A 25,071-nucleotide genomic window follows, 5' to 3' on the forward strand; every position below is an offset into this window, starting at 1 on the left:
AAAAAAAAAAAAAAAAAAAAAAAAAAAAAAAAAAAAAAAAAAAAAAAAAAAAAAAAGAAAAGAAAAAAATAGTAATCTCAATAGATGCTGAAGTATTTGGCAAACAACAAAATGCTTTCATGATAGAAACACTCATCAAAATAGAAAAAGAAGGAAACTTCTTCAACATGAAATCCTAGAGATCCTTAAAAATCACAAGAAAATAGTTAATAAATTCAGCAATGCTGCAAGATACAAGATCACTATGTAAAAAATATTTATATATGTACCTATACATTAGCAATAAATCCAAACATGAAATTAAGAAAGCAACTTCACATATGATAGTATTAAAAAGAATAAAATATTTACTAAAATTCAGGAAATCTCAAGGGACCCCCAACAGCCAAATTAATTCTGAAAAAAGAACTAAGTTGCAGGTTTCACATCACCTGCTTTCAAAACTCATAAAGATAGTAAATCAAAACAGTGTAGTATTGGCATAAAGAGAGACATATAGACTAATGTAATAGAATAGAGGGCCCAGATAAAAACCCTAACATACATGGCTAAATGATTTTTGGCAAGAGTGCCAAGAACATTCAATGGGGAAAATCAAAGTCTTTTCAACAAATGGTGTTAAGAAAACAGGATAGCCACATGCAAAAGAATAAAGATGAACCCTTATCTTACACCATACACAAAGATTAACTCAAAATGGATCAAAGACCTAAATGTAAAAGCTAAAATTATAAAACTCTTCGAAGAAAACTTTCACAACACTGGATTTGGCAAATATTTCTTAGAAGACACCAAAAGCACAAGAAACAAAAAAAAACATAAATTGGACAACATCAAAATTTAAACCTTCTGTATATCAGAAGACACAGCAGAGTGACTGAGAAAGAGGCAACCTACAAAATAGAATATTTGCAGATCATGTATCTAATAAGGGATCAATATCCAGAAAATATGGAAAATCCCTATAACTCAAAAGCAAAAAAACCAAACAGCCAGATTTAAAATGGTCAAAGACGTGAAAAGACATTTTTCAAAAGAAGATATACTAATGGTTACATAAGCACATAAAAACATGTATAACACGAATAATCATTAGGGAAATGCAAATAAAAACCACAATGAGAGATACCAACTCACACTCAACAGGATGGCTAGTATATATATTAAAAAGTAGAAAATAAGTGTTGGCAAGGATGCAGTAAAATTGAAACCCTTGTGAACTTCTGGTGCAAATATAAATTAAAGCAGTCACTGTGAAAAAAAGGAGGGTCGGAGGAACTTTTATACACTGATAATGGGAATGCAAAATGGTGCAGATACTATGGAATAGTCTGGCAGTTCCTCAATAAGCTAATCACAGAATTACCATATGACCCAGTATTTCCATTCCTAGATATACCCAAAAGAATTGCAGACAGGTGTTTAGACAAAAACTTGTATACAGATGTCCTAAATCAGTTCTAGTTCACAATAGCCAAAAAGTGGAAACAACTCAAATCAATGAATGAATGGAAAAATAAAATGTAGTATATACATGCAATGGAATATTATTTGGCTATAAAAAGCAATGAAGTATTGTTATACATGTTATGTCATGGATGAATATTGAAAACATTATGTCTAAGCGAGAGAAGCCTGACACCAAGGTCATATATTATATGATTTCATTTATATGAAACAACCAGAATAGGAAAATCCACAGAGTTGGAAAATGGCTTACTGGTTGGCAGAGTCTGGTGACAAGAGGGATCAGGGAGTCACTTCTTAATGGGTACAGGGTTTCCACTGGCTTAATAAAACATTCCTAGAACTAGATAGTGGTGATGGTTATGAAACACTGTGAATATATTCAATGCTACAGAACTGTATACTTGAAAATGATCAAAGCTGTAAACTTTATGTCATGTGTATTTTACTACACACACACAAACCCTTTCCTGGATCCATTTCTCTATCTCCCCTATGAACAAAAGCTTTACTTTGTGTCATTCCCAATTCTTCCTTTAGAAAATATCATATTCTATTATTTATATATGTAAACACTACCAAAAGCTCAATTATGAGAAATAATATGTATAATAAACTTTCTGAACATCTCATGCCTCACTTTCTCCAGACCATGTAATCCTACTGACAAAATGTTTTTTAGCATGGATTGCCAAAATATGTATTTATTTATATGTATGTCACTACTGTACTCATAAAACATATACAAAAATAAAAATTTTTAAAAGTTGAGAAAAATGAATATACACTTGAATATTTTTCTTTCCATACTCCACTGAACCGTTTTGCAAGCATCCTTCTTTGGAGAACATGTCTAATGATACTTGAAATTTTCCTCTTGGGTTAAAGCAATGGCCTACATTACTGACCCCACAAGAGCTGCCTTATTAGCTCCCTAAACTAAGGAATGTGGGAATGCCCTTACAGGAGGACACTGTTGCACTGTGGTGCCTTCTTTAAGAAGACAGAGAAATTTATCTTAGGTCTCTCTATCAGATTTATCTGTAATGTTTCTAAAAATTTTGTTTTCTTTTTATATAAAAAATGAACATAACTGAGCACAAAATTCTAGCAACCCTAAGTGCTAGAAAATATAAAGCCAAATTTGTAGCTCACTTCCAGCAACCACATCCACAAGGCTTATTTATCTTCCTTCTGGCTTCGACTTGTCTTTCCATTATTCACAATTCCTTATTTACTTATTTTTCAAAAATCATATTGTAGCTCACCCCAGCTTCAACTTTTTAAATCACCTCAATTCTTCAATTACTAAAAAAAAAAATTGTATTATTAGTTTGTCTGTGTGTGTTTAAAAGAACCTCAAATATATTTCTTGAAAGACAGAGAGGAATGAATTAAAAATAAATAAATAAACATCAACTCAGCAATATTGTTCAGGATAGAGATCATTCTAATCTCAAAGCTCCCCCATTTCAGGGGTAAACTTTGCACACTCTGAAGGATCTAGCAGCAAAGCCCTTCATTCAAAAGGTTATTCGTAAATGAATGTTGATGAAAAGAATGACAACTCACAATAGCACTGTACTACACTTTCTCACTCTTTTCCAGTTGGTAAGAAATGGTATAGAGAGGAAAGGGCAAATGGCTTTTTTTTTCACCTGTGTGCAAAGCTTAACTAAAAAGTCCATGAAAAGGGCAGTCACATTGCCAGATGGAATTTGTAGCCATGTACCTGGATGCGTCTCCTTCTGGTGTGCTCAGAAGTCATTTGGGGATGACATGTATTCAATACTTTCTTGCTGTGTTTGCTCCGCTTCTCAAGGTATCTCCTCTGTTGGTTGGTGATGCTGCTATACAATTTAATTCGTCTGGGTGACAAGCATACTCTTTCATGGCCAAAAGCTTGAATCAACCGGGCAGTGTCAATAGTGGAAACAGAGCTACTCCTTTCATGCAGAGCCACCTCTCTATCTGTTTGGGTCAATATATCTGATTCGACAGTAGAAGTGGTGCTGGAAAGGATGTTGGTGGTAGTATCTGTGAGCAGCTCACTCTCCTCTGAGGGCCTACAATCCGAAGAAGTATTGCTTATATAATTAAAACCTGGCTGTTTACTCAGAATATATTTATCAAATTTAATCTGTTCAATTTTAATTTGATTAGACCTCCCAGCTCCATGATGAGAAAACACCTTGCTTTTTTTAAGCTCTTCTGTGTTTTTAAGGCTTTTCTCTAGACTTTTAAACCGTTTCTTTTTCTGAAGCTTGTTTCTCTGCTGTTGTCTACCACTCCATTCCTTCACACCTCGTTCCCCTCTGCCATCATCATGTGTACTTTCTGAGACCTGGAGAGAATGTGTGATGGGATTCTGAAGAAGTTTAGCCAGACGATCAAGTCGCTCCACCAAGGATAGTTCTTTCCTGTCGCCCAACTTGGGCTGCATCTGTTGCCTCTGTCGCTCCCGGTACTTGTTCCACAGTTCATTCAAGCTCACAGTGTGCTGAGCTGCTTGCCCTGGGGTGAGCTTCTGATCCCTTTTTGGATCATTAATTTGTACATTATATTTTGGATAATCTGTAGCTTGACTTTTAGTAGTATGCATCACTTCTTTGTTCCCCAAATTCACATTGATGCTGAGACTCTTTATTTTGGTATAATCCGGCTTAGTCTTGTCCATGTTTTGATAAGGAAGTGGAAAACAAATGTGTTCTCTATGTTTGTCTGGGTGATGCTGAAAGAAATCTTTCCAAGAATGCCTCATGAAAACACTCCTTCCCAAAGATTCATGGCAAACATCTTGATCACTTGGTAGATGTACGGGATGATGAATGTAAAACTTCGACGACCTGAAGACAGAATGGGTAGTATTTTCAAATTCTGAATGACATTCAGACTCTGAAAAGGAGAAAAAAGAGATTCTGAAAGAACTTTAAAATATTAGCATTCTGTTTAGAAATACTATTCACAATTCTTTAGATATAGAACAAAGACTAAAGGAAAGAACAATTTATATATAAAGTGTTGGAAAATTCACTGCCTGCACAAAAGATTCATGCCTAGTTCTTAGCAGCCTCACTGGTACAGTAAAAGTTTAAGAGACATGAATTTTGGCCTGGGGTCTGCCCCTGACTGGCTATGTGAGCTCGAGGAAGGCACTTTAATTCTCCAGATAATAAGAGCAACTGCTATATGTATTTGCCACTTGTTTTGCGTGGGGTATTGTGATATATGCTCTATATATGGTTTTCTAATTAATCTTGCAATTAAAACTGAGAGATAGATATTAGTAACCCCATATTCAGCTAAGAAATATGACATTTCATTTTCATAATCAGTAACTAAAAATGGATAAATTTTTAAAAGCCCTTTTTACATGTTTTAGAGCCTTCTGAAATTCCTTTTCTGTGGACCATCTTTCACTTTTTACCAAATTTTTTTTATTGTGGTAAAACATACATAAAATTTACCTCTTTCCATCTTCACTTTTTGACAACAACCATTACTTTATATTTTTTTTAAAAAAGGCCGTTTTAGATGAAATATCTTACGATTTTCTATGGTTTGAAAGTTTGTGTCCCTCTAAAATTCATGTTGAAACATAATCCCCAATTAACAGTATTAGGTAGGAGGTGATTAGGTCATAAAGGCTCCACCTCCATGAATGGGATTAGTGCCCATATAAAAGGGCCTGAAGGATCTTGTTTGGCCTTTCCCTGCTTTCCACTATGTGAGGACACAGCCACAAGACACCATTTTGGAAGCAGAGACTGGGCTCTCACTAAACACCCAATCTGCCAGTGCCTTAATCTTAAATCTGCAGAATTTTGTTACAGCAGTAGGAATGTGCTGAGACATAAACATAAACCCTAATTGTAATCTCTAATATGATATCAAAACACTGTTTTAGAGTTCTACATCATGGGCAGAAACAAAGATACATACATGCAATGATGGGATCCTTTTCACCCACACTATAGATTACTGGCAAGCAGAGTTTTCACAAAATACTCTAGGAATCCCTATGGATTTCCCTAAAGTACAGTGGGATACACAGGACCTGCTTTAATACCTAAAGTACAAAAAAACTATACAACTTTAGAATTAACAAGCAACATTTAAAAATTGGGAGATTTCATTTAGCTTCTATAGGTTCTTGAGATTGCAGCTTTTCCACCAAACAAATAAATATAAGCAAATATATAATTCTAAATTAGGGTCTACAAAGAACAAAAACAAGGTGATAAAAGGCAAATTTAACCAGGAAATGGTAGCTAGAGAAGACTTCTCTGAGGAAGATAAGATATGAAGTAAAAATGAGAGCTAAACAAACAAACAGGCAGAAGAAGAACATTCTGGGCTGAGGGATCACTTTCTGTGGATGTCCTGAGGTAGCTGCTACCTATGCCAATCCATCTGCTCCCACAACCTTTCTGGATACAGAGACACCACCACCTCTCCCATTCTTTTATTTTATTTTATTTATTTATTTATTTAATTGCATTTTAGGTTTTGGGGTACATGTGAAGAACATGCAAGATTGTTGCATAGGCACACACGAGGCAGTGTGATCTGCTGCCTTCCTCCCCATCACCCACATCTAGCACTTCTCCCCATGCTCTCTCTCCCCAACTCCCCTCCCCCCGCTGTCCCTCCCCTATTTCCCCCCAACAGACCCCAGTGTGTAGTGCTACCCTCCCTGTGTCCATGTGTTCTCATTGTTACGGTGAGTTCGTGTCCTCTGTAGGGACATGGATGAACCTGGAAACCATCATTCTCAGCAAACTGACACAAGAGCAGAAAATCTTCCATTCTTTTAAAGGCAAGTTTCTCCACTGCTGCCCTGGAGCCCAATGCATCTTCCTTTCAAGACCTTGCTTCATTTCCTTATCATATCTCTCTTCTATCTTTCAGGTTCTCCCTCTCTACTGGATCGTTTCCAGCGGCTTGAAAACATCATTTAGCATGTATGTTTAGAAAATCCTCACATCTTCCTCCAGGTACTGGCCCATTTCTCTGCTCCTCTTCACAGCCAAGCTTCTCAAGTAGAAACTATTTTCTTCTCCTTTACTTCTCTTCCTACCCCAATTCACTATTCAAATTACTGCAGAATACAGCCATACTCCTGGACTAAAACTCCTGGATTTTGCTAACATGATCAACAACCTCCATGTATGGCCAATTCCAGGAAATGTTCTCATTCTATATTCTCTGTCTAGGTAATCTCATCTCTCCCTGTGGCTTTTAGTACCATTTTCATGCTGTTATCTATTTTCAAATTTATATTTCAAGCTATGATTTCTCTGTTGAGTTTCAAATATATACATGATATATCCACTCTGATGCCACAGCCATCTAACTGAACTCTATTCTAGCCTCCTTGACAACTCTACCTCCCCTAGTCTTTCACATCTCTGTAAATGGCACATCATCCTACTGCCCAAGCCAAAATCTGGGAGTTATTCTTGATAGTTCCAACTCCCTCCTCTTCCTGTTCCTGCCATTAATCCTTCGCCAATCAACCACACATCTGTCTACTTCTATTTCCTATCATAATACTGCATGTCTCTAATAGGTCTACTGTCCCATCTTGTGCTTTTCCAATCTATTCTTCAAATAGTGGTCAAAGTAATCTTTTTAAAATGTAAATTGGACTTGTCATTTTCTATGTAGCAACTTTCAATGGCCTTCTCTTACACTGAGAACAAAACTCGAACTCCTTAACAGGAGGCACAAATATGTGTAACTTTCTTCCTTGTTCTGTACGACTCTTACAGTAACTATACTTCAGTCATGCTGGCCTTTCCGCTGCTTCATCAAATAGCATGAGCAAAAGCATAAAAGTAGGAAAGCACTGAGGCAATTAGGGAGAATGCAAATATTCAGTATGTGTGACTTCTACAATTTATAAAGCAGAAGAATGTAAGGTAGCAAAGGTTATTTGGGGACAAATTCTACAGGTCCTGGAGCATTAGACCAAAAACGTTAAAATTTTATTCTTAAAAGAAATGAAGAGCCAATATACCATTTTAAGCAGGGGAGTAACATAATTACAAATGTGTTTCAGAAAGAATACCTTGGCAACAGGACAAATAAAGCAAAAATTTGAAGGGCTATCTAAAATTCATTAAAGCAGTAAGTAAAACAATAAGGAAATAGATAGCGTTGCTCTAAAATGTTTATTTTCTAATATTAGTATTTTGAATGAACATATTCCTTCCAATCTGAGACTGAAGTAAAATACAGAGAGAATAGTAGAAAATAAGCAAGGTGAAGGCTAGGCACGATGGTTCACACCTATAATCCTAGCACTTTGGAAGGCCAAGGTGGGGGGGGGTGCATTACTTGAGGTTAGGAGTTTGAGACCAGCCTGGCCAACATGGTAAAACCCCAACTCTACTAAAAATACAAAAATCAGCCAGGTATGGTGCTGCACACCTGCAATCCCAGCTACTGGCAGGGCTGAGGAAGGAGAATCACCCAGCCTGGGCGACAGAGTAAGGCTTCATCTCAAAAAAAAAAAAAAAGCAGCAGCAGCAGCAGCAGCAAGCTGAATTCCTTAAGTATAAAGGGCTTTTATTTATAGAACAACAGGATTAGATAAGCACCATCATCTCAGGGCACTTTGTTAAGAGTAAAGGTCAAATAAGTTGAAACGGTTATTTACTTCTGATAATGGAAATTAATTTTATACATAACATTTGCAAAATTCTCCCCAAGTATATCAAAGTATACTGAAAATATGATTTATTGCTTTTTATTTAAGTGTTTCATATCTAGAACTGCAGACTTTTTAAAATTAAACATGCAAAATATTCAAATAATGCAGAAGAATTTAATATGAAAAGGTCTCTGTTATCTCTGAACCTTCTAGTTCCACTTTCTGACAACCAGTATTAAACAAGTTTTCTCATAGAAAAATTCCTGCCAAGTAGAGTAAAACTACAAGTAAAACTTGTTCAAAGCAAGATTTTATGAATCTACAAACATTTTATATTAAAAATGATTTACTTTACCATAATTTAACTAAATATTGAGGTTATTTCCAATTGTTTATTCTTCCAAAGCATGCTGCAGTGAACATTTGTTTGTGTGTGTATGTATAATTTTATTTTATTTTTCTGGGTACAACTTTATCTGTGTACCTGTAATTCCCATAAGTGGAAGTCTGGGTGAAAAGAGAACACTTATTTCAACATTAGTTAGATATTGTCCAATTGCCCGACATCTTAAAAAATGTTGCAACAAATTTGCACTTCTAAAAATAGTCTTATAAGAGTACATGAATGTTTCCCCATGTACTCAACAATACTAAGGATAATCACATCTTTTCATCTGTGCTATTTTGACAGGTAAAACAAAATTTGTGTTTTAGTACGTTCTTTATTAAGAGTTAAGTATTTCTTCATATCTTTAATGGCCTTTTGCATTTCTTTTACTATAAACTTTCTGTTCAGGTCCTTTGACTGTTTTCCTTTTAGGTTGTCATTGATTTGTAAAAAGCTCTTTGCACAGTAAGAAAAAATTAGCCCCTTTTCTCAGTTTCTTGATTTCTTAAAATTGTTTTCCCATTTTCTGTTTATAAATTGACTCTGCATTATGATATTTTCTACCATAAAGATACTTTAATTTTAATATATACATTTATCAAATCTTTGGCTTTATGACTCCAAGATTTTGTCAGACCTTGAAAGCCTTCTCCCGCTTAATTTTATTAGAAAAGTCAGATGACCATGACTTCATACAGAACTTTTATGATCTCTCTTTTTTATACTTGGATTTTGGTGACAGGAGTAAAGTATGGCTACGACTTAAAATTGTCACCATACTCTAAACGGCTAGCAAAGCATCTTGGCATTTTTTGTTGAATAATCCATCTTTTTCCAAAAGGATCTGAAATGGTAACTTTATTATAGAGTAAATGCCCACTGCATTTAAGTAGTTTCATTGATGTATCAGTCTCTTGTCCCAGTAGCATCCTTTTAGTATTATTACTGTATAATTCATTTTAATACCCTGTAAAGTGCAATACTGTGATATAATAAATATATATTTTTGTCTTATCCCTAGCTCCTGGCCAGAGCTACTAAAACCCTTGTAATTTCCACTTGGGAAAACATGATAATGGCAACAGGAGCATCATCTTTTATTAAAATACTTGGTTTTTGTACCTGCGTCTTGAAACAGTTCAGGAGTGAGTGACAAAGATTCAAGGAGAGTCTGTTATTCATAACAAGTCACTTTTGATTGCACTTGAGTTTAAGTTAATGAGGTGAATTTCAGAAAGCCCCTAAGGATGGGGGGGCCTGTTCACCAAGGGAACAACCATATGAGTAGAGGGCTGGAACTTCCAGCCCCATCCCCCATCTCTGGGGAGGGGACAAGGACTGCAGGTTGGGCCAATTGCCAATGATCAATGATTTAATCAATACTGCCTACATAATGGCATCTCCATAAAAATCCTAACAGACAGAGTTTGAAGAGTTTCACATTTGGTAAATACAGGAGATGCTGGGAGGGTGGCAGGCCCAGAGAGGACATGGAAGCTCTGTGCGTCTTCCCTATACCTTGCCCATGTATCTCTTCATTTGGCTGTTCATGCATATCCTTTATAATAAATCAGAAAATGTAAGAAATTGTCACCTAAGTTTTCTGAACCATTCAAGCAAATTATCAAACCTGAGGAGGGGGTCACGGGAATCCCCCTCACCACAATTTAGAGCTAGCTGGTCAGAAGTATAGAAGGCCAAGCCATGCAAATGGTAACTAAAGTGGTGATCAGTCTTGTGGGACTGAACCCATAGCCTGTGGGACTATGCTAAGTAAAGGTTGTTAGTGTCAGAACTGCTTAATGTGGGGGGAAACCCCACACATTAGGTATGAATAGAGTAAGTCCTCTTATCTGTGGTTTTGCTAAGGTTTCATTTACCCATAGCCAACCATGGTCCAAAAATATTTAATGGAAAATTCCAAAAATAAACAATTTGTAAGTTTTAAATTGTACATCGTTGTGGGTAGCATGATGAAATCTCTTGTCGTACTGTTCCATTCCAGCCTAGGACGTGAATCCTCCCTTTGTCCAGCATGTCCATACGTGTACGTTACCTGCCCCTTAGTCACTTCGTAGCTGTCTGGGTATCAGAGTGACTGTCACGATACTTCAGAGCCTGTGTTCAAGTAACCCTAATTGTAGTTAATAACAGCTCCAAAGTGCAAGAGCAGTAATGCTGGCAAATTGGTTATGCCAAAGAGAAGCTGTAAAGTGTTTCCTTTAAAAATATCATCTATCTACCTGTTTTAATGTCAGAATGAATGCATTAATTTTTTAAAATAAACTTTTTATTTTAGAATGATTTGGATTTACAGAAAAACTGTGAAGACGGTATAGATAATTCCCCATATGCCATAGCCATTTTCCCATTAACACCTTACATTAATACAATATATTACAATGAATCAATCAATAAAGTTACATTATTATTAGCCAAAGTCCATACTTTATTTGTGTTGCCTTATTTTTTACATACTGCTCTTTTTCTGTTCAGGACCCCATACAAGACACCACACTGCATTTAATTATCATGTCTCCTTAGGCTTCTGTTAGGTCTGTGAGAATTTGCTAGGCATTCCTTGTTTTCCATGACTCTGACAGTTTTGAGAAGTATTGGTCAAGTACAAATGTCCTTCATTTGAGTTTGTCTCATGTTTTTCTCATTAGACTGGGGTTACGAGTTTTGGGGAAGATTTCAAAGTTAAAGTGTATTTCTCATTGCATATTAAGGGGGCATACTATCAACATGACTTACCACTGTTGATGTTGATCTTGATGACCTGGCTGAGTCAATGTTTGCCAGAATTCTTCACTATACAGTTATTCTTTTTCACCCTTCCTATAAAAATACACTCTTTGGAAGTTACCATATGCAACTCATTCTTTAAGAGTGGGGAGTTTTGTTCCACCTCCTTGAGGGTGGAATGTCTACATACATTATTTAGAATTCTGCACAGGAGACTTGTCATTTTTCCCCATTTATTTATTAAATCGTTTATTTATATCAGTATGGACTCATAGGTATTTATTTTATATTTTGGTTATGATCCAATACTATTAATATACTGCAGAAACTGCCCCAGCTTTGGCCACTGGGAACTTTTTTACTTGGCTCCTGTGTTCCACTGACATATTTCCCATTCCTATAGATTTTTTTTTCTTTACTTTCTGGCACTACAAAAGGGTTCAGGCTCAGCTAATATGTTTCCTGTCCTGGTCTGAGAATCAGACATTTTGCCAAGGAACCCTGGAAATTTGTCATTGTGTGTCTCATTTCTTTTTTGTTGTTGTTGATATCGTTTCTACTCATAGTGCCTTGACTATGAGCTTGGTATTTTAGGGAATATTTTGAGGTCTCAGTTGAAGTTTCTTCAGAAAGATGTACATTTGTATCTGACAGGCACGTGAGTTTGCAATACCAAACTACTGCCATTTTTAATTAAATTCTGGGCTTGAGATTTTTCAGAACACACATGTAATCTACTACACTAATAAATCATACCAGTACAAAATTAATAGATGTAAACCTGTGTGAACACTGGTTTGTGGTTATAAATTCTCAGAATAAATTTTCTGTCTTCTCTCCCCAAACCCATTAACAAGGTTAAAACAGGCAAGGTTTTCTTACTGTCCCCTTCTACATGGGCCTATTTATCTTTTATTCTTATAGTAAGAGTGTAGCCCACTGGAGGCCTCCTTTATACGGAAATTTCCTTGAACATTTTTCATTATGGGTGGGCCATAAGTTTCATGTTTTGTCCCCGACTTAATGGTCCCATTTGTATGAAAGTCCAGAAAAGGGAAATATACTGAGACAAAAAGTGGATCAGCATTTGCTTAAGTCTCAGAGTTTCTTTTTCGAAGTGATAAAAATATTCTAAAATTGATTATGGTGATGGTTGATTGTACTTATCTATGAAAATAGTAAAAATCATTGAATTACATATTTTATTTTAATTTAGTTTTATGTTTTTTGAGATGGAGTCTTGCTCTGTCCCCCAGGCTGAAGTGCAGTGGCAATATCTTGGTTCACTGCAACCTCCACCTCCTGGGCTCAAGAGGTTCTCGTGCTTCAGTCTCCAGAGTAGCTATTTTTTGTATTTTTAGTAGAGAAAGGGTTTTACCATGTTGACCATGCTGGTCTTGAACTCCTGACCTCAAGTGATCTGGCCACCCCGGCCTCACAAAGTGCTGGGATTATAGACATGAGCCACTAAGACGAGCCTGAATTACATGCTTTAAATGGGTAAATTATATCTGAATAAAGATGTAAGAAAAAAATGTTCTATGGTCATTTGGAAAGTATTTTTTTTGTTTGTTTTGTTTTTTAAGTTTTTTAAACCACATAGGCTTACACACTTACACACACACACACACATACACACACACACACAAACACAGCCCAATCTCATTACTTGTATTATTCCCAGGAATTTTTAAACTTCACTTACAAAAAAATTTTTTATCTCTATTATCTGTCATAAGCTAATTATGTGTGTTCAAGCTCCCCACCATTATTTTGTACTTGTCCATTTCTCTTTGAAGGTTTCCTAAGGATGTCTGCTTTATTTTTTTCTCCCTATGAGCAAATTCCACCTTCTGGCCCCCCACCCTTTAAGCACCTTTTGCCTCACAATCTATCTGAAAAGTTGTTGTTTTCATATAATTCGTTTTCATATAATTCCATACCTTCACACTTTTTTAAGGCAACATAAATTTCCTTATTGATTGAGCTCCTGGTTTTCATTTTATGAATTTTTTATGCTAAGTTATTTGATGTTTAAAGATTTATGCAAAATAACCTCACTGTGAATTGCAAATCAGTATATAAATATCCCTCTTCAATTCCTGCAAAACTTTTGGTGAGTTTAACCTCATCTATATTAATGTCCCCAAATTTCTTTTTGATATATCTCTAGGTTTCCTTTTTGCTTTCCATTTTCCTCAGTCATTTTACTTTTGATATGTTTGTTACATAGCATGGAACTGAGTTTGTTTTTTAATATAATCCAAGAAGTTTTTTTTTTTTAAATATAGGTGAATTTAGTTTACTTATATATAGCCATGTATGCTTTGCCACCTTTCATTTTATGGCATTTTTTCCTTTCGTTACAAATTTACTGTTTTCTTTTTTCCTCCCTTTACCTCCATGTTTACCTCTCCTGTTTTTCTAAATATTTTAGATGTTACAGTTTAACTCTTTCAGAGGTAACTTTTATAATTTTCAATACTATACTTACACATGTGTTTTTTGATTTTACAACTTTAAAGCTGAAGTTTGCTCATTTATACTTCCTTTAACCACCCTGTCCTCTCCCTGTCCTCCAGTCTTTTAGCATTTTCTACTTGCTTTTTCTGTATGGATGCCTGCATAATTCTTTTTTTTTTTTTCTTTTTTAAAGTTCAGTACTATCACAAACATACATTTCAGTTTCCTAAGACTTGGACCCTTTTAAATTGCAGGTTCAAGCCAGGTATGGTAGCACATGCCTACAGTCCTAGCTACTCTAGAGGCTGAGGTGGGAGGGTTAATTGAGCTCGGGAGTTTGAGGCTGCAGTTAGCTACGATCACACCACTGCACTCTAACCTGAGCAACAAAATGAGACTCCACGTCTAAAAGTACAGACATACATAAATTTGTAAGCTCCATTCTTCCTTAGATCTTTATTTTTCTATTACCTTCTTTAGAGGCAATAAAAGATATCATTGTGTTGAATTTTCACTGTCAGTCCTCAAATTCCATAATTTTTTTCTAATTGCTTTCACCTCTTTCTTCTAATGGGTACTTTTTTTAAATTTCATTTTGTTCTATCCCATAAATCTCCTTTTTCATTTCATTATTCTATCAATTTTTGTTTCATACACTTCATGTCTTCTAAAATTATTCAAAGTGTAAAACATTTAGAAAAAATTTTCTTGTCTTCTAGAGTATGCTTTTACAGATTATATTTCCATCTTTCTTTTGCAAGCTATGTCTCCCACACAACCCCCTGCAGAGTTGCAATGTTCTAATTCTTCATCTTATGTATTATTTTTATATGTGTGGCAAAAAGTATGACATTAAGTTAGCCATCTTAGCCATTTTAAGTGTATAGTTCAGTAGTGTTAAGTATATTCACATTGTTGTGCAACAATCTCTAACTCTCTCACCTTGTAACACTGAAATTTATACCTACTAAATACTAATTCTCTGTCCACCCTCTCACAAACCTTGGCAATCACTATTCTACTTTCTGTTTCTATGATTTCAACTACTTTAGGTATTTCAAATGCAAGGAACTATATGGTATTTATCTTTTTGTGACTGACATAATTTCGCTTGGTATGATGTTTTTGAGGTTCATTTACCTTGTAGTATGTGACAGGATTTCCTTCTTTCTTAAGGCTACACAATATACTATTGTACGTATGTAACATATTTTCTTTATTGACAAATAATTCCCATTTTCTTAATACAATCATCTGTTGACTGACATCTGGGTTGCTTCCATATTTTGGATATTATAAATAATGCTGCAATAAACATGTGTATACAGGGATCTTTATGAAGTTCTTCTTTGAATTCTTTAGGTTACATGCCCAGCAGTGAGATTGCTGGATCATGTATTAATTCTTTTTTATTTTTCTGAGGAACCTCCATACCATTTTCCACAATAGCTACACCATTTTACATTCCTACTAACAGTGAACAAGGGTTTCAATTTCCTTGCATCCTCATGAACATTTGCTATTTTCTGTTCTTTTGATAGTGGCCATCCTAATAGGAGTGAGTGATATCTCACTGTGGTTTTGATTTGCATCTCTCTTATAATTAGAGATATTGGGCATCTTTTTATATGCTTGATATGCCATTTGTATGTCTTCTATTGTCTATTCAAGTCCTTTGCTCATTTTAAAATAAGTTATGTCTTTTTTTTAAATAAGTTGTTTGGGTTTTTGTTATTGAGTTTCATAAGTTCTTTACATATTCTGAATACTAACCCTTTATCAGATCTATGATTTGCAAATCTTTTTTCCCATTCTGCATAATGCCTATTCACACTCTTAACTATCTACTTTGGGATGCATAATTTTTCAAGTTTCATTGGTCTATTTTTGCTTTTGTTGCCTGTGTTTTTGGTACCACATCTGAGAAATTATTGCCAAGTTCAATGTCCTGAAGCTTTTCCCTTATGTTTTCTTCTGGGAGTTTTACGGTTTTAAGGTCTTATGTATGTCACTAACCCTTTTTAACTTTTGTACATGGTGTAAAAGAAAGCGTCCAACTTCATTCTTTTAAATGTGGATACTCAGTTTTCCCAACACCATTTGTTAAAGAAACTATCCTTTCCCCATTGTGTAGTCTTGGTACTATTGTCAAAAAATCTTTTTTTTTTTTAATTTATTTTTTTGAGACAGACTCTCGCACTGTTGCCTGGACTGGAGTGCAATGGAGTGATCTCAGCTCACTGCAACCTCTGCCTCCCGGGTTCAAGTGACTCTCCTGCCTCAGCCTCCCAAGTAGCTTGGATTACAGGTGTCCACCACCACACCTGGCTAATTTTTTGTATTTTTTGGTAGAGACAGGGTTTCACTATGTTGGCCAGGCTGGTCTCAAACTCCTGACCTTGTAATCCACCCGCCTCATCCTCCCAAAGTGCTGGGATTACAGGTATGAGCCACTGTGCCTGGCCTTGTTTTGTACATTCTTGATGTAAGCAGTTGAACCTGGATTATTTAAGATCCAGTATGGGTAGATTAGCTCCTTGACTCTTTTTTCTCCTTATCTAGGCTATTCGATCTTCCACTAAGAGGTAAAGCTTAACGGCCAGGTAGTAACGTCTTGTGTTTTATATGCTTTTATGTCTAAGGGAGCCATGGACAAACACAAATAAATTTAATTTTACCGTAATTTTTTTAAAGTTTGTATTGATGCTCTCATTGTCTTTGCCACAGTCTTCTGGAATGTATTTAAGGTTGTCTCTGTTTGGGGACTGAGACAAGATGCTTCACTTCTATTACTATCAGCCTTAGGTATTTATTTATAATCCTGTTTCTAAGTTGCTAATATCTTTTCCAAAAAGTACTAATTACTTTACGAATCTATCTATCTATCTATCTATCTTTCTTTATCTATCTGTCTATACATATACAGCAACATAAAGTAGCATCAAAGTACTTTACACAAGACAGTTTAAACAAAAGGAATTTTTGTTTAATCATGAGACTATATGCTCATCAGAATGAAATGGAAACACACAAACACTGACCCTCATGTACACACACAGACACAGACACTCGCATACAACCCAATCCCATTACCTTCAATATTTATCTGTAGGGATTCTTTATCTTTTGGCCAGGCTTCTTCGGGAATTGTCATCTTCCTATGGATCTCCTCTTTCTGTGTAATGGCTTTCGAGTCTGGAGAGTTCTTAATTTTTGGGTCTCCTACTTGAGCTGAGTGTTCTGCAGCAGCAGCATCACTGGAATCTACGAAAGGGAAATCAACACACTATACAGAGAGGAACTTGACATAAAATATTTTTAAATGTCTCTCAAGTATGTATCATGTAAAAGGCTTTGTTAGTGATATTGAAGAAAAATAAAAGTTGACTCAGAAAAGTGTTTAGAAAATAATTGAAAACAGGCAAAAAAATCATGTACATAAACAGATACCATAAAAAGTTAAAAAGGAGGTATCAGTATTCAAGAAAGAAAAACTAATTGCAGGTAGGAGCACAGAACTCTAGACAACTGACTTTGGCATTAGAAGATAGCTAAGATGGGATACACATTGAGATGAAAAAAAAGGTGACTACATGACAGAAGAATGGAGTCAGGAAAGTAACTTAGCATCTAAGAAACAGAGCAAGTATCTAGCATTTGATTATAGAATTTAAAAGGAAAAGAGGTGAGAACTAGTGTTAGAAAGTTGCTTGGGAGCTGATTCTACAGATTCTACAGTTCTGGAAAACAGTGCTAAAGAAGTTTAGATTTTATCCTTATGGGCAATGAAAACTAAAGTTTTTAATTAGGCAACTAATATGATCAAAACTGTTTTTTAAAACATTCATTTAGTAATAGTAAAATGGGGTAAAATTCAGAAGTGTTGCCCAGAATACAATCTAACCTTTTTAAACAAGTAATATCTAAAGAAAAGAAGCAGCTAATTATGTTCTAAAATGTTTTAGTTTACAATTGGGGCAGAAACTATAAATACTATCTGTCCTCTAATATCCACTTTCCTTTTCCTCAAAACATAACACTAACTTTAGCTGGGCACGTTGTTGCTAGAATAAAGACTCAATTTCCCAGCTTCCCTGGCACATGTGACCATGTGCCTAAGTCTGGCCAATAGAATGCAAAAGGAATGATATATATAGCTTCTCAGAAGTATCCTTAAAGGAACAAATGTGCTTTTTCTTTTCCTTTCTTCCTGCTGGATGCAATACGGGCTGATGGATACAGCTTAAGAATGGAGGCCAAAAATGTCAGAAAAATGGGAGCAACAGCTTTGTTCTGAAACTCTGGAGTACCACGTCAACTCTGGATGCTAACGTCTGGATTTTTACAAAAAAGAGAAATAGTTTTCTGTTTTCTTTAAGCCAATGTTATTTCGCTTTTGTTTTCCTCTCAAAGTCAAAACCAATCCTAACTTAAATACACTATTAGGGGCATTTAAATCAGCATAATCCCTCTGAAGTAAAGTAACTGATAGGTAGGAAGTAAACAAGCTGAATTCCTAAAGAATAAAGGATTATATACAAAAATGGTATTTGAGGGTCTGAATCTCAGAATTGAGAGATTTTTATTAGCAGAGGTTAAAAAGTCCATTAAATGAATTTCTGGCAATGAGATTAATTTGTTTACTATATCCAAAAGATCTCAAGAAGTATCTCAAAGAGCTTTAAATATGTCAATTTAACCTGCCAAAGTATATTAAAAAATGTAGCTAAAAATACCTTAACTATTTCATATATAAGCGAGATAGAAGAGAGCTAAAGACAGCAAGAAAAAAATAGAGAACATATTTGTTTCTGTTGTCAAGGGAATAGCCTCATTTTAGAAGACAAGAAGAAAATAATATGCAGACGATCCAGTTTAGCTACCTGCAGTATCTTTCTGCAAGGGTTCTTTTTCTTTAGCCTGGGCAGCCTCAGTCACAGCACTCATACTGTGGCTCTCTTTCGGTTTTTTGTCTGAGAGGTTCACATCCCCAGTGATTAGCACTTGAACTGAGGCATCTGGAATAACAATATCATCTGATCTCAGAGAAGGAAAGATAATAAACACAATAGACAAGTAATCCTCCCCCAAAATTACAAGCAAAACCCTCAATCCATTTATATATTAGGTCTTATGCTCCACCGTGTAAAAACTGTGACATGAATTGAAAAAATCTTCATATTTTACTGTGTACAACAAGAGTTTAAATAAAATAACATTCTAAGGCTGGGCGCAGTGGCCCATGCCCGTAATCCCAGCACTTCAGGAGGCTGAGGCAGGTGGATCACTTGAGGTCAGGAGTTCAAGACCAGCCAGTTCAACATGGTGAACGTCTCTGTTAGCCAGCGTGGTGGTGCATGCCTGTAGTCGTAGCTACTCAGGAGGCTGGGAAAGGAGAATTGCTTGAACCCAGGAGGCAGAGGTTGCAGTGAGCTGAGATTGTGCCACTGCACTCTAGCCTGGGTGACAAAGCGAGACTGTCTCAAAAAAAATGAAATGAAATAAAATAAAGTAACATTCTAAATAAAATTTGTTCCTTGATGGTTTGATGCAACAGCAACAAAAAAAAAAAAAAAAAAAAAAAAAAAAAAAAAAATTTTTTTAAAAAAAAAAAAAAATAAAAAAAAAAAATGGACCAAAAAAGATGACAACAAAAAAAACAAAAAAAAAAAAAAAAAAAAAAGGAAAGATCAGATGTTTTTTCAAAGGAAAAAAGATCTGAACAATGCTTTCAAGTTCTTTGGCCTATTCAAAGTTTTTACCATTTATGGAGTCAATTTTTATATTTCACATAATCCAAGAATAGCATTTTTATCATCTAGATTTTTTTTTTTTTTTTAGACAAAGTTTCGCTCTTGTTGCCCAGGCTGGAGTGCAATGGTGCAATCTCCACTTCCTGCAACCTCAGCCTCTTGGGTTCAAGCGATTCTTTTGCCTCAGCCTCCCAAGTAGCTGGGATTACAGGCGTGCACCACCACACCCAGCTAATTTTGTATTTTTAGTAGAGATGGGGTTTCTCTATGTTGGTCAGGTTGGTCTTGAACTCCCGACCTCAGGCAATCCACGCGCCTCGGCTTCCCAAAGTGCTGGGATTACAGGCGTGAGCAACTGCACTTGGCCTATCATCTAGATTTTATACACAGCATTCACATATAATTTTTTAAAATCTCATGCAGTTATAGCCTTTTAAACTTGTCTAATACTATTTCTCTTTGCTTTGTTTTTCTTGATCATCTTACATTTTTTATCTGTAAGTATATTTTTCAACAAAGAAATCAGAAAGGCAATAAAGATTGCTAAAAATGCAAAGAACCACAACTTTTAAATCCATACATTTTTCTTATTTCTATTACTTCAATCCTCCTAATCTCTCTTATCTAAATGTCTTCTGAAATTTTTAGATCATTTAAAAATGTTTTAATGTTAATAAACTATTTCAGGCATACCTAAAGTATAGGCAACATAATGAACACCAAAGTATTTACCATAGAGCTTAAGAAATAAAATATTACAAATATAATGTTCCTTGTGTAAGGTGTTCCCAGTGATGCCATTCTCACTTTTTAGTAGCAATCTTTTTTTTTTCCTGTTGCCCAGGCTGGAGTGCAGTGGCATGACCTCCCCTCACTGCAACCTCCACCTCCTGAGTTCAAGCGATTCTCCTGCCTCAGGCTTGAGCAGCTAGGATTACAGGTGCACGCCACCATGCCTAGCTAATTTTTGTATTTTTGGTAGAGACGGGGTTTCACCATGTTGGTCAGGTTGGTTTAGAACTCCTGACTTTGTGATCCACCTGCCTCGGCCTCCCAAAGTGCTGGAATTACAGGCGTGAGCCACCGTGCCTGGCCCTTCAGTAGCAACCTTTATACCAAATTTAGAGTTTATCAATATCAAGGATGTTTTGTAATTCTTTATTACATTGCATACATTAATGAACAATGTACATCATTCTTTTGCAAGTCTTTAAACCTTATGTAAAGGATACAATGCTGCCTGTACCTTTACACAATATGTCCTTTTTTACTCAATATTATGATTTTGAGATTTAGCCAATTAATATATGTGTCTCTGATTCTCAATGTTATGTATTATTCTATTAATATATATGAATACATTGATCAACTTAAGGCTATTTTCTATTTTGAAAAGCACTGCCATGAACATTCCTGTAAAATGATTTTGCAGGTGGCATGCTTTATCAGTATCTTCTCCCAGTCTATTTCTTGTCTTTTAATTGTTTAATGCTGCTTATGCAAAAAACTTTTCATTTTAATGATGGCACATTTACTGTATTTTTCCTTTAGGGTTGGTGCTTTGTGTGTCCTGTTTAAGAAATCTTTAATCATCACGTGGTCATAAGGACAGACCATCTGAATTTTAAAAATTTAGTTATCCCATTTACTTTTAATATGCCTGAACACTAGATGTTTTTGTTTAGTGCACAGCAGTGATTTATCTTATTTCATTTTTTCCAGATATATATTCATTGGTTTAAACCCTATTGAGTAGTTCCTCTTCATCCTTTCTCCAGATTGTTATGCCATCTCTGTATATGTTAAGCTTCCACATTCATAGATGAGTTTCTGGGTCACCATTCTGTTTCATTTTTCTTTCTGTTTATTCATTTGCAAATGATGTCTTAAATAAGCTGCACATGTAATAAGTCTTGATGTCTGGTATGGCAAGATCCCTTATCTTATTCCTTAAATATACTTTCAGTGATTTTTCATAAATATCTTAGAATCAGCCTGTAAGTTCCATGAAACATTCTACTGAAATTCTGAGTAACAATGCATTTAATTTAGAAATTAATTTGGTGACATCTTTATTATTACAACTGTATAATTTTCCAACTATTTAGGTCTTCCTTAATATATTTCAATGTAGTTTTATAATTTTATCTTAAAATAGTTTTGCATGCCCTTTTAGATTCATTTCTAAGTACCATATCATTTTTTAAAAGATCTTTTTAATTGCACAGTGGAAAATATGGGGGAAAATGTGCACATATAGAGCTCTGTGAATTAAAAAACTCAAGTGTATATAACCTTACCCAGGTTAGGAAATAAAATCTGGCTAGAAACCTACATGCTCCTCTCATTCTTCCTTCCATCTCCCCTGTGCTGAGGGTAACGCCTGATTTTAAATACAGCAAATCAGTATTGAATATTCTTGAACTTTTTATAAATGTGTCTTGCTTTCTTCTCTCAAGTTGTTTGCAAAATTCGTTAAGTGCTGTTACATATATTTGCCTTCACTCATTCTCACTGGCTAATCAGTATTCAATAATGTTAGTATGCCACAATTTATCCATTCTACTGGATAAATACGTGGCATTTGGGTAGTTTCCACTTTGGAGCTATTACAAATACTGTTGTGAAGAATATTTGCGTATGCTTCTCTTCGTGGTTGTATGCACCCTTTCTGTGGAGTATAGAGTTAGGAACAGAACAGTTATGTCATAGGTTCTGCTTTTGTGAAACTTAGTAGATAATGCCAAACCGCTTTCCAAAGTTATTAGACCAATCCACACTCTCACCAGCAGTGAATCAGTTCTGCTTGTTCTACTACATTCTTACCAATACGGTATTGTCTTTTTCATTTCAACCATCCTAATAGCAGGTATATGGAGCTATCTTACTGTGGTTTTAATTTACATTTCCCTGCTGATTAATGAAGTGAAATATTTTGCACATGTTAATTGGCTGTTAGATATTCTCTTTTGTAAAGAATCTATTCAAGTCTTTTGCCAATTTTTCTATTAGTCTGAATACCTTTTTCATATTGATTTGTAGGCATTCTTTTTTATATTCTGGATATGTCTTTTGTGGGATACATGTATCACAAATATTTCCCTCACTCTGTGGCTGCATTTTACTATCTTATTTGGTATTGTTTATAAATATTTTTAAACATTTATTTGATATATTTTTAATTATTAGGTAGCTTCCCAAACCAGAATAGGTTCAGAGAGACTCTTAGAATTTCTCATTTTAATGTGCCATATTTGTCAATATTTTCCTTTGTGGGTTCTTTTTGGGAGCGGGGGGGCAGGGGAAATCCAGTTTAGTATTTTCCTATCACCAGATTAATACTCCTCCATTTTTTGATAGATCTATCAATCGTTCATCTATCTACGCCCTTTTATATTTAGATCTGCAATCCATTTTGAATAGGTTTTTATAATGTGAGGAAGAGAGTCAATTTTTTTCAGTATGAATATCTAACTTATCCTGCACATTTTACTCCCAAAATAATTTTTATCCCATCGTATTGAGTAGTACCTTTAACATAAATCAGGTATCCATATATATGTGAATTTGTTTCTGGAATATTTTGTTTTATGGTCAGTTTGTTCATTCTTGTGCCAATATCACACTGTCTTAATTACTACAACTTTATAATAAGTTTTGATACCTCTTAGTGCAAATCCTTTAGATTTATTCTTCTTTTCAAGATTGCCTTGGCTCTTCTTGGCATTCTGTATTTCCTTATCGATTTTAGAATAAGCTTGTTGGTTTCTGATAATAAAAATAACCTGCTGGGATTTTGACTGGATTTTTCTTATTTTTAATATATGTATTTAAGTGTATAACTTTACCCCTAAATACCACTTTGGCTCTCTTCCAAAAATTTTGATATTAAAATTTTGTTATCCTTCAGTTCTAAATATACTGTAATCTCCATTATGATTTATCTCTTTAACTTCTGAGTTATTTTAAATTACATTTTAAAATTTTCAAATAGGTGAATGGTATATTAGTTTCCTAGGGCTGTCATAACAAATTACTATATACTGGGCAGCTTAGACCAAAGAAATATAATCTTTGACAGCTACAGGCTAAAAGTCTGTAATCACAGTATCAGCTGGGCCACACTCCCTGAGAAGGCTTCAGGTGGGAATTCTTCCTTGTCTCTCTCAGCCTCTAATGGCTCCTGGCATTCTCTGGCTTGTGGCAGGATAACTTCAATTTCTGCCTCTGTCCTCAATGGTCTTCTCTCCTCTTTTTATAAGGACAATAGTCACTAGATTTAGGGCTCATCTTAAATCCAAATGATTTAATCTTGAGATCCTTATCTAATGACATCTACAAAGACCCTATTTCTAAATAAGGTCACATTCAAGTCCCATGGACATGAATTTTGGGAGAACACCATTCAATCTGTTATAAACAGATCTTTCTTTTATTTCATTATTCCGCATTTTTATTGTTGAGTTCTAATTTAGCTAGAGTGTGGTCAGTGAAGCTGGTCTGTTTGAACATCAGTTCTCTGAAACCAACAAATTCATCAAATGTTCTGTGTTCTTTTAAAAATGCAAAATCCTCATAATATTATAAGTCAAATTTTTAGTTACATTATTCAAATACTTTCTCTATTTCCTGATCTTTCACATTTCTGAAAAGTATTGTTGAATTTACCTATACATTCCTGTAATCACATAACATATCCTATCAATTTGCCTTTTTCCTTGCAGGGTTCAAATCTGAATGGGTTTTAGGCCTTCTGTACCACTGTCACAGTGCGAATTTGTTTCCTGTTTCCTGTGTTGTCCCCAACCATTTCCTTAATCCCATGTTTTTTGTTTTTGTTTTTGTTTTCCAACTTAAATAAACTCCCCTGTTTTAGTGAAATAATTTTCTCTCAGAATTCTAAGGTATTATTCCTTTGGTTTCTAACTCTGTTTATTACATTTGAGAAGTTTGATGTTCATCTCATTTCCATCTCTTTATATGGAATCTGTTTTCTTTTTGGAAGCTGTTAGAATCTCTTTCTAAATCAATTTTAAAATGTCAAGGTCATGTGCCTTGGTGTGTATTTTTATGTACATGATAGTCCCTTTCGGTATGGAAACTCATATTTTTCAATTCCGAAATTTATTCCTATACGAGTCCTTTGATTCGTTCTTTTTGGTCTTCTCTATTGTCTTTATAAAATGCCTGCTTTGGATGTTGAACCTTGGGACAATGTTGAATTTTAAAAAATCATTTCCCTTCTCTTTATGTTCTATTTTTGAAGAGATTTTTCTCACTTTTACATTCCACCCCTTCCACTGAGAATTTATGATACGGTATTTTATGAGCTCATTTAGCTAACGCATAGGTCACTGTTCAGTTTCCAGTCAGACATTCTCTCCTCTATCCTTCTTGGATTCTCTAAGGCAAGAGGTTCTAAGGCTCCGCTTCTCCCAAGGTGAAATGGCACTAAGGAATAAGCCAGGAGGAGGGCTTTTCTTTAGGATGCAAACTCTGGAAGTGGATCAACAGATAGGGGATTCTAGGGGTCCTCAGATAACTGAACCTGACTTTATTTCAAACATATCATCCTTATGAAATGAAGCCTAGGA

At 35.1% G+C, this 25,071-nt stretch overlaps 1 protein-coding gene across 3 annotated transcripts in view; it reads right to left on the reverse strand.

Moving 5' to 3' along the window:
- ALMS1 (ALMS1 centrosome and basal body associated protein) overlaps positions 1-25,071 on the reverse strand; it is a 214,449-nt gene that overhangs the window by 38,992 nt on the left and 150,386 nt on the right. For 2 of the 3 annotated variants that reach the window (XM_037736112.1, XM_037736111.1), the window contains 3 exons: positions 18,608-18,742; positions 16,818-16,988; positions 3,200-4,362 (listed from right to left, as the gene is read on the reverse strand). In XM_037736112.1, the coding sequence (XP_037592040.1) occupies positions 3,200-4,362; positions 16,818-16,988; positions 18,608-18,742 (1,469 nt within the window). Of the gene's footprint in view, positions 1-3,199; positions 4,363-16,817; positions 16,989-18,607; positions 18,743-25,071 lie in introns of those variants that run through there. The other variant, XM_037736113.1, reaches the window with a different exon arrangement.

This window comes from Cebus imitator, unplaced genomic scaffold, assembly GCF_001604975.1.
Source record: "Cebus imitator isolate Cc_AM_T3 unplaced genomic scaffold, Cebus_imitator-1.0 Scaffold23, whole genome shotgun sequence".
NCBI lineage: Eukaryota > Metazoa > Chordata > Mammalia > Primates > Cebidae > Cebus > Cebus imitator.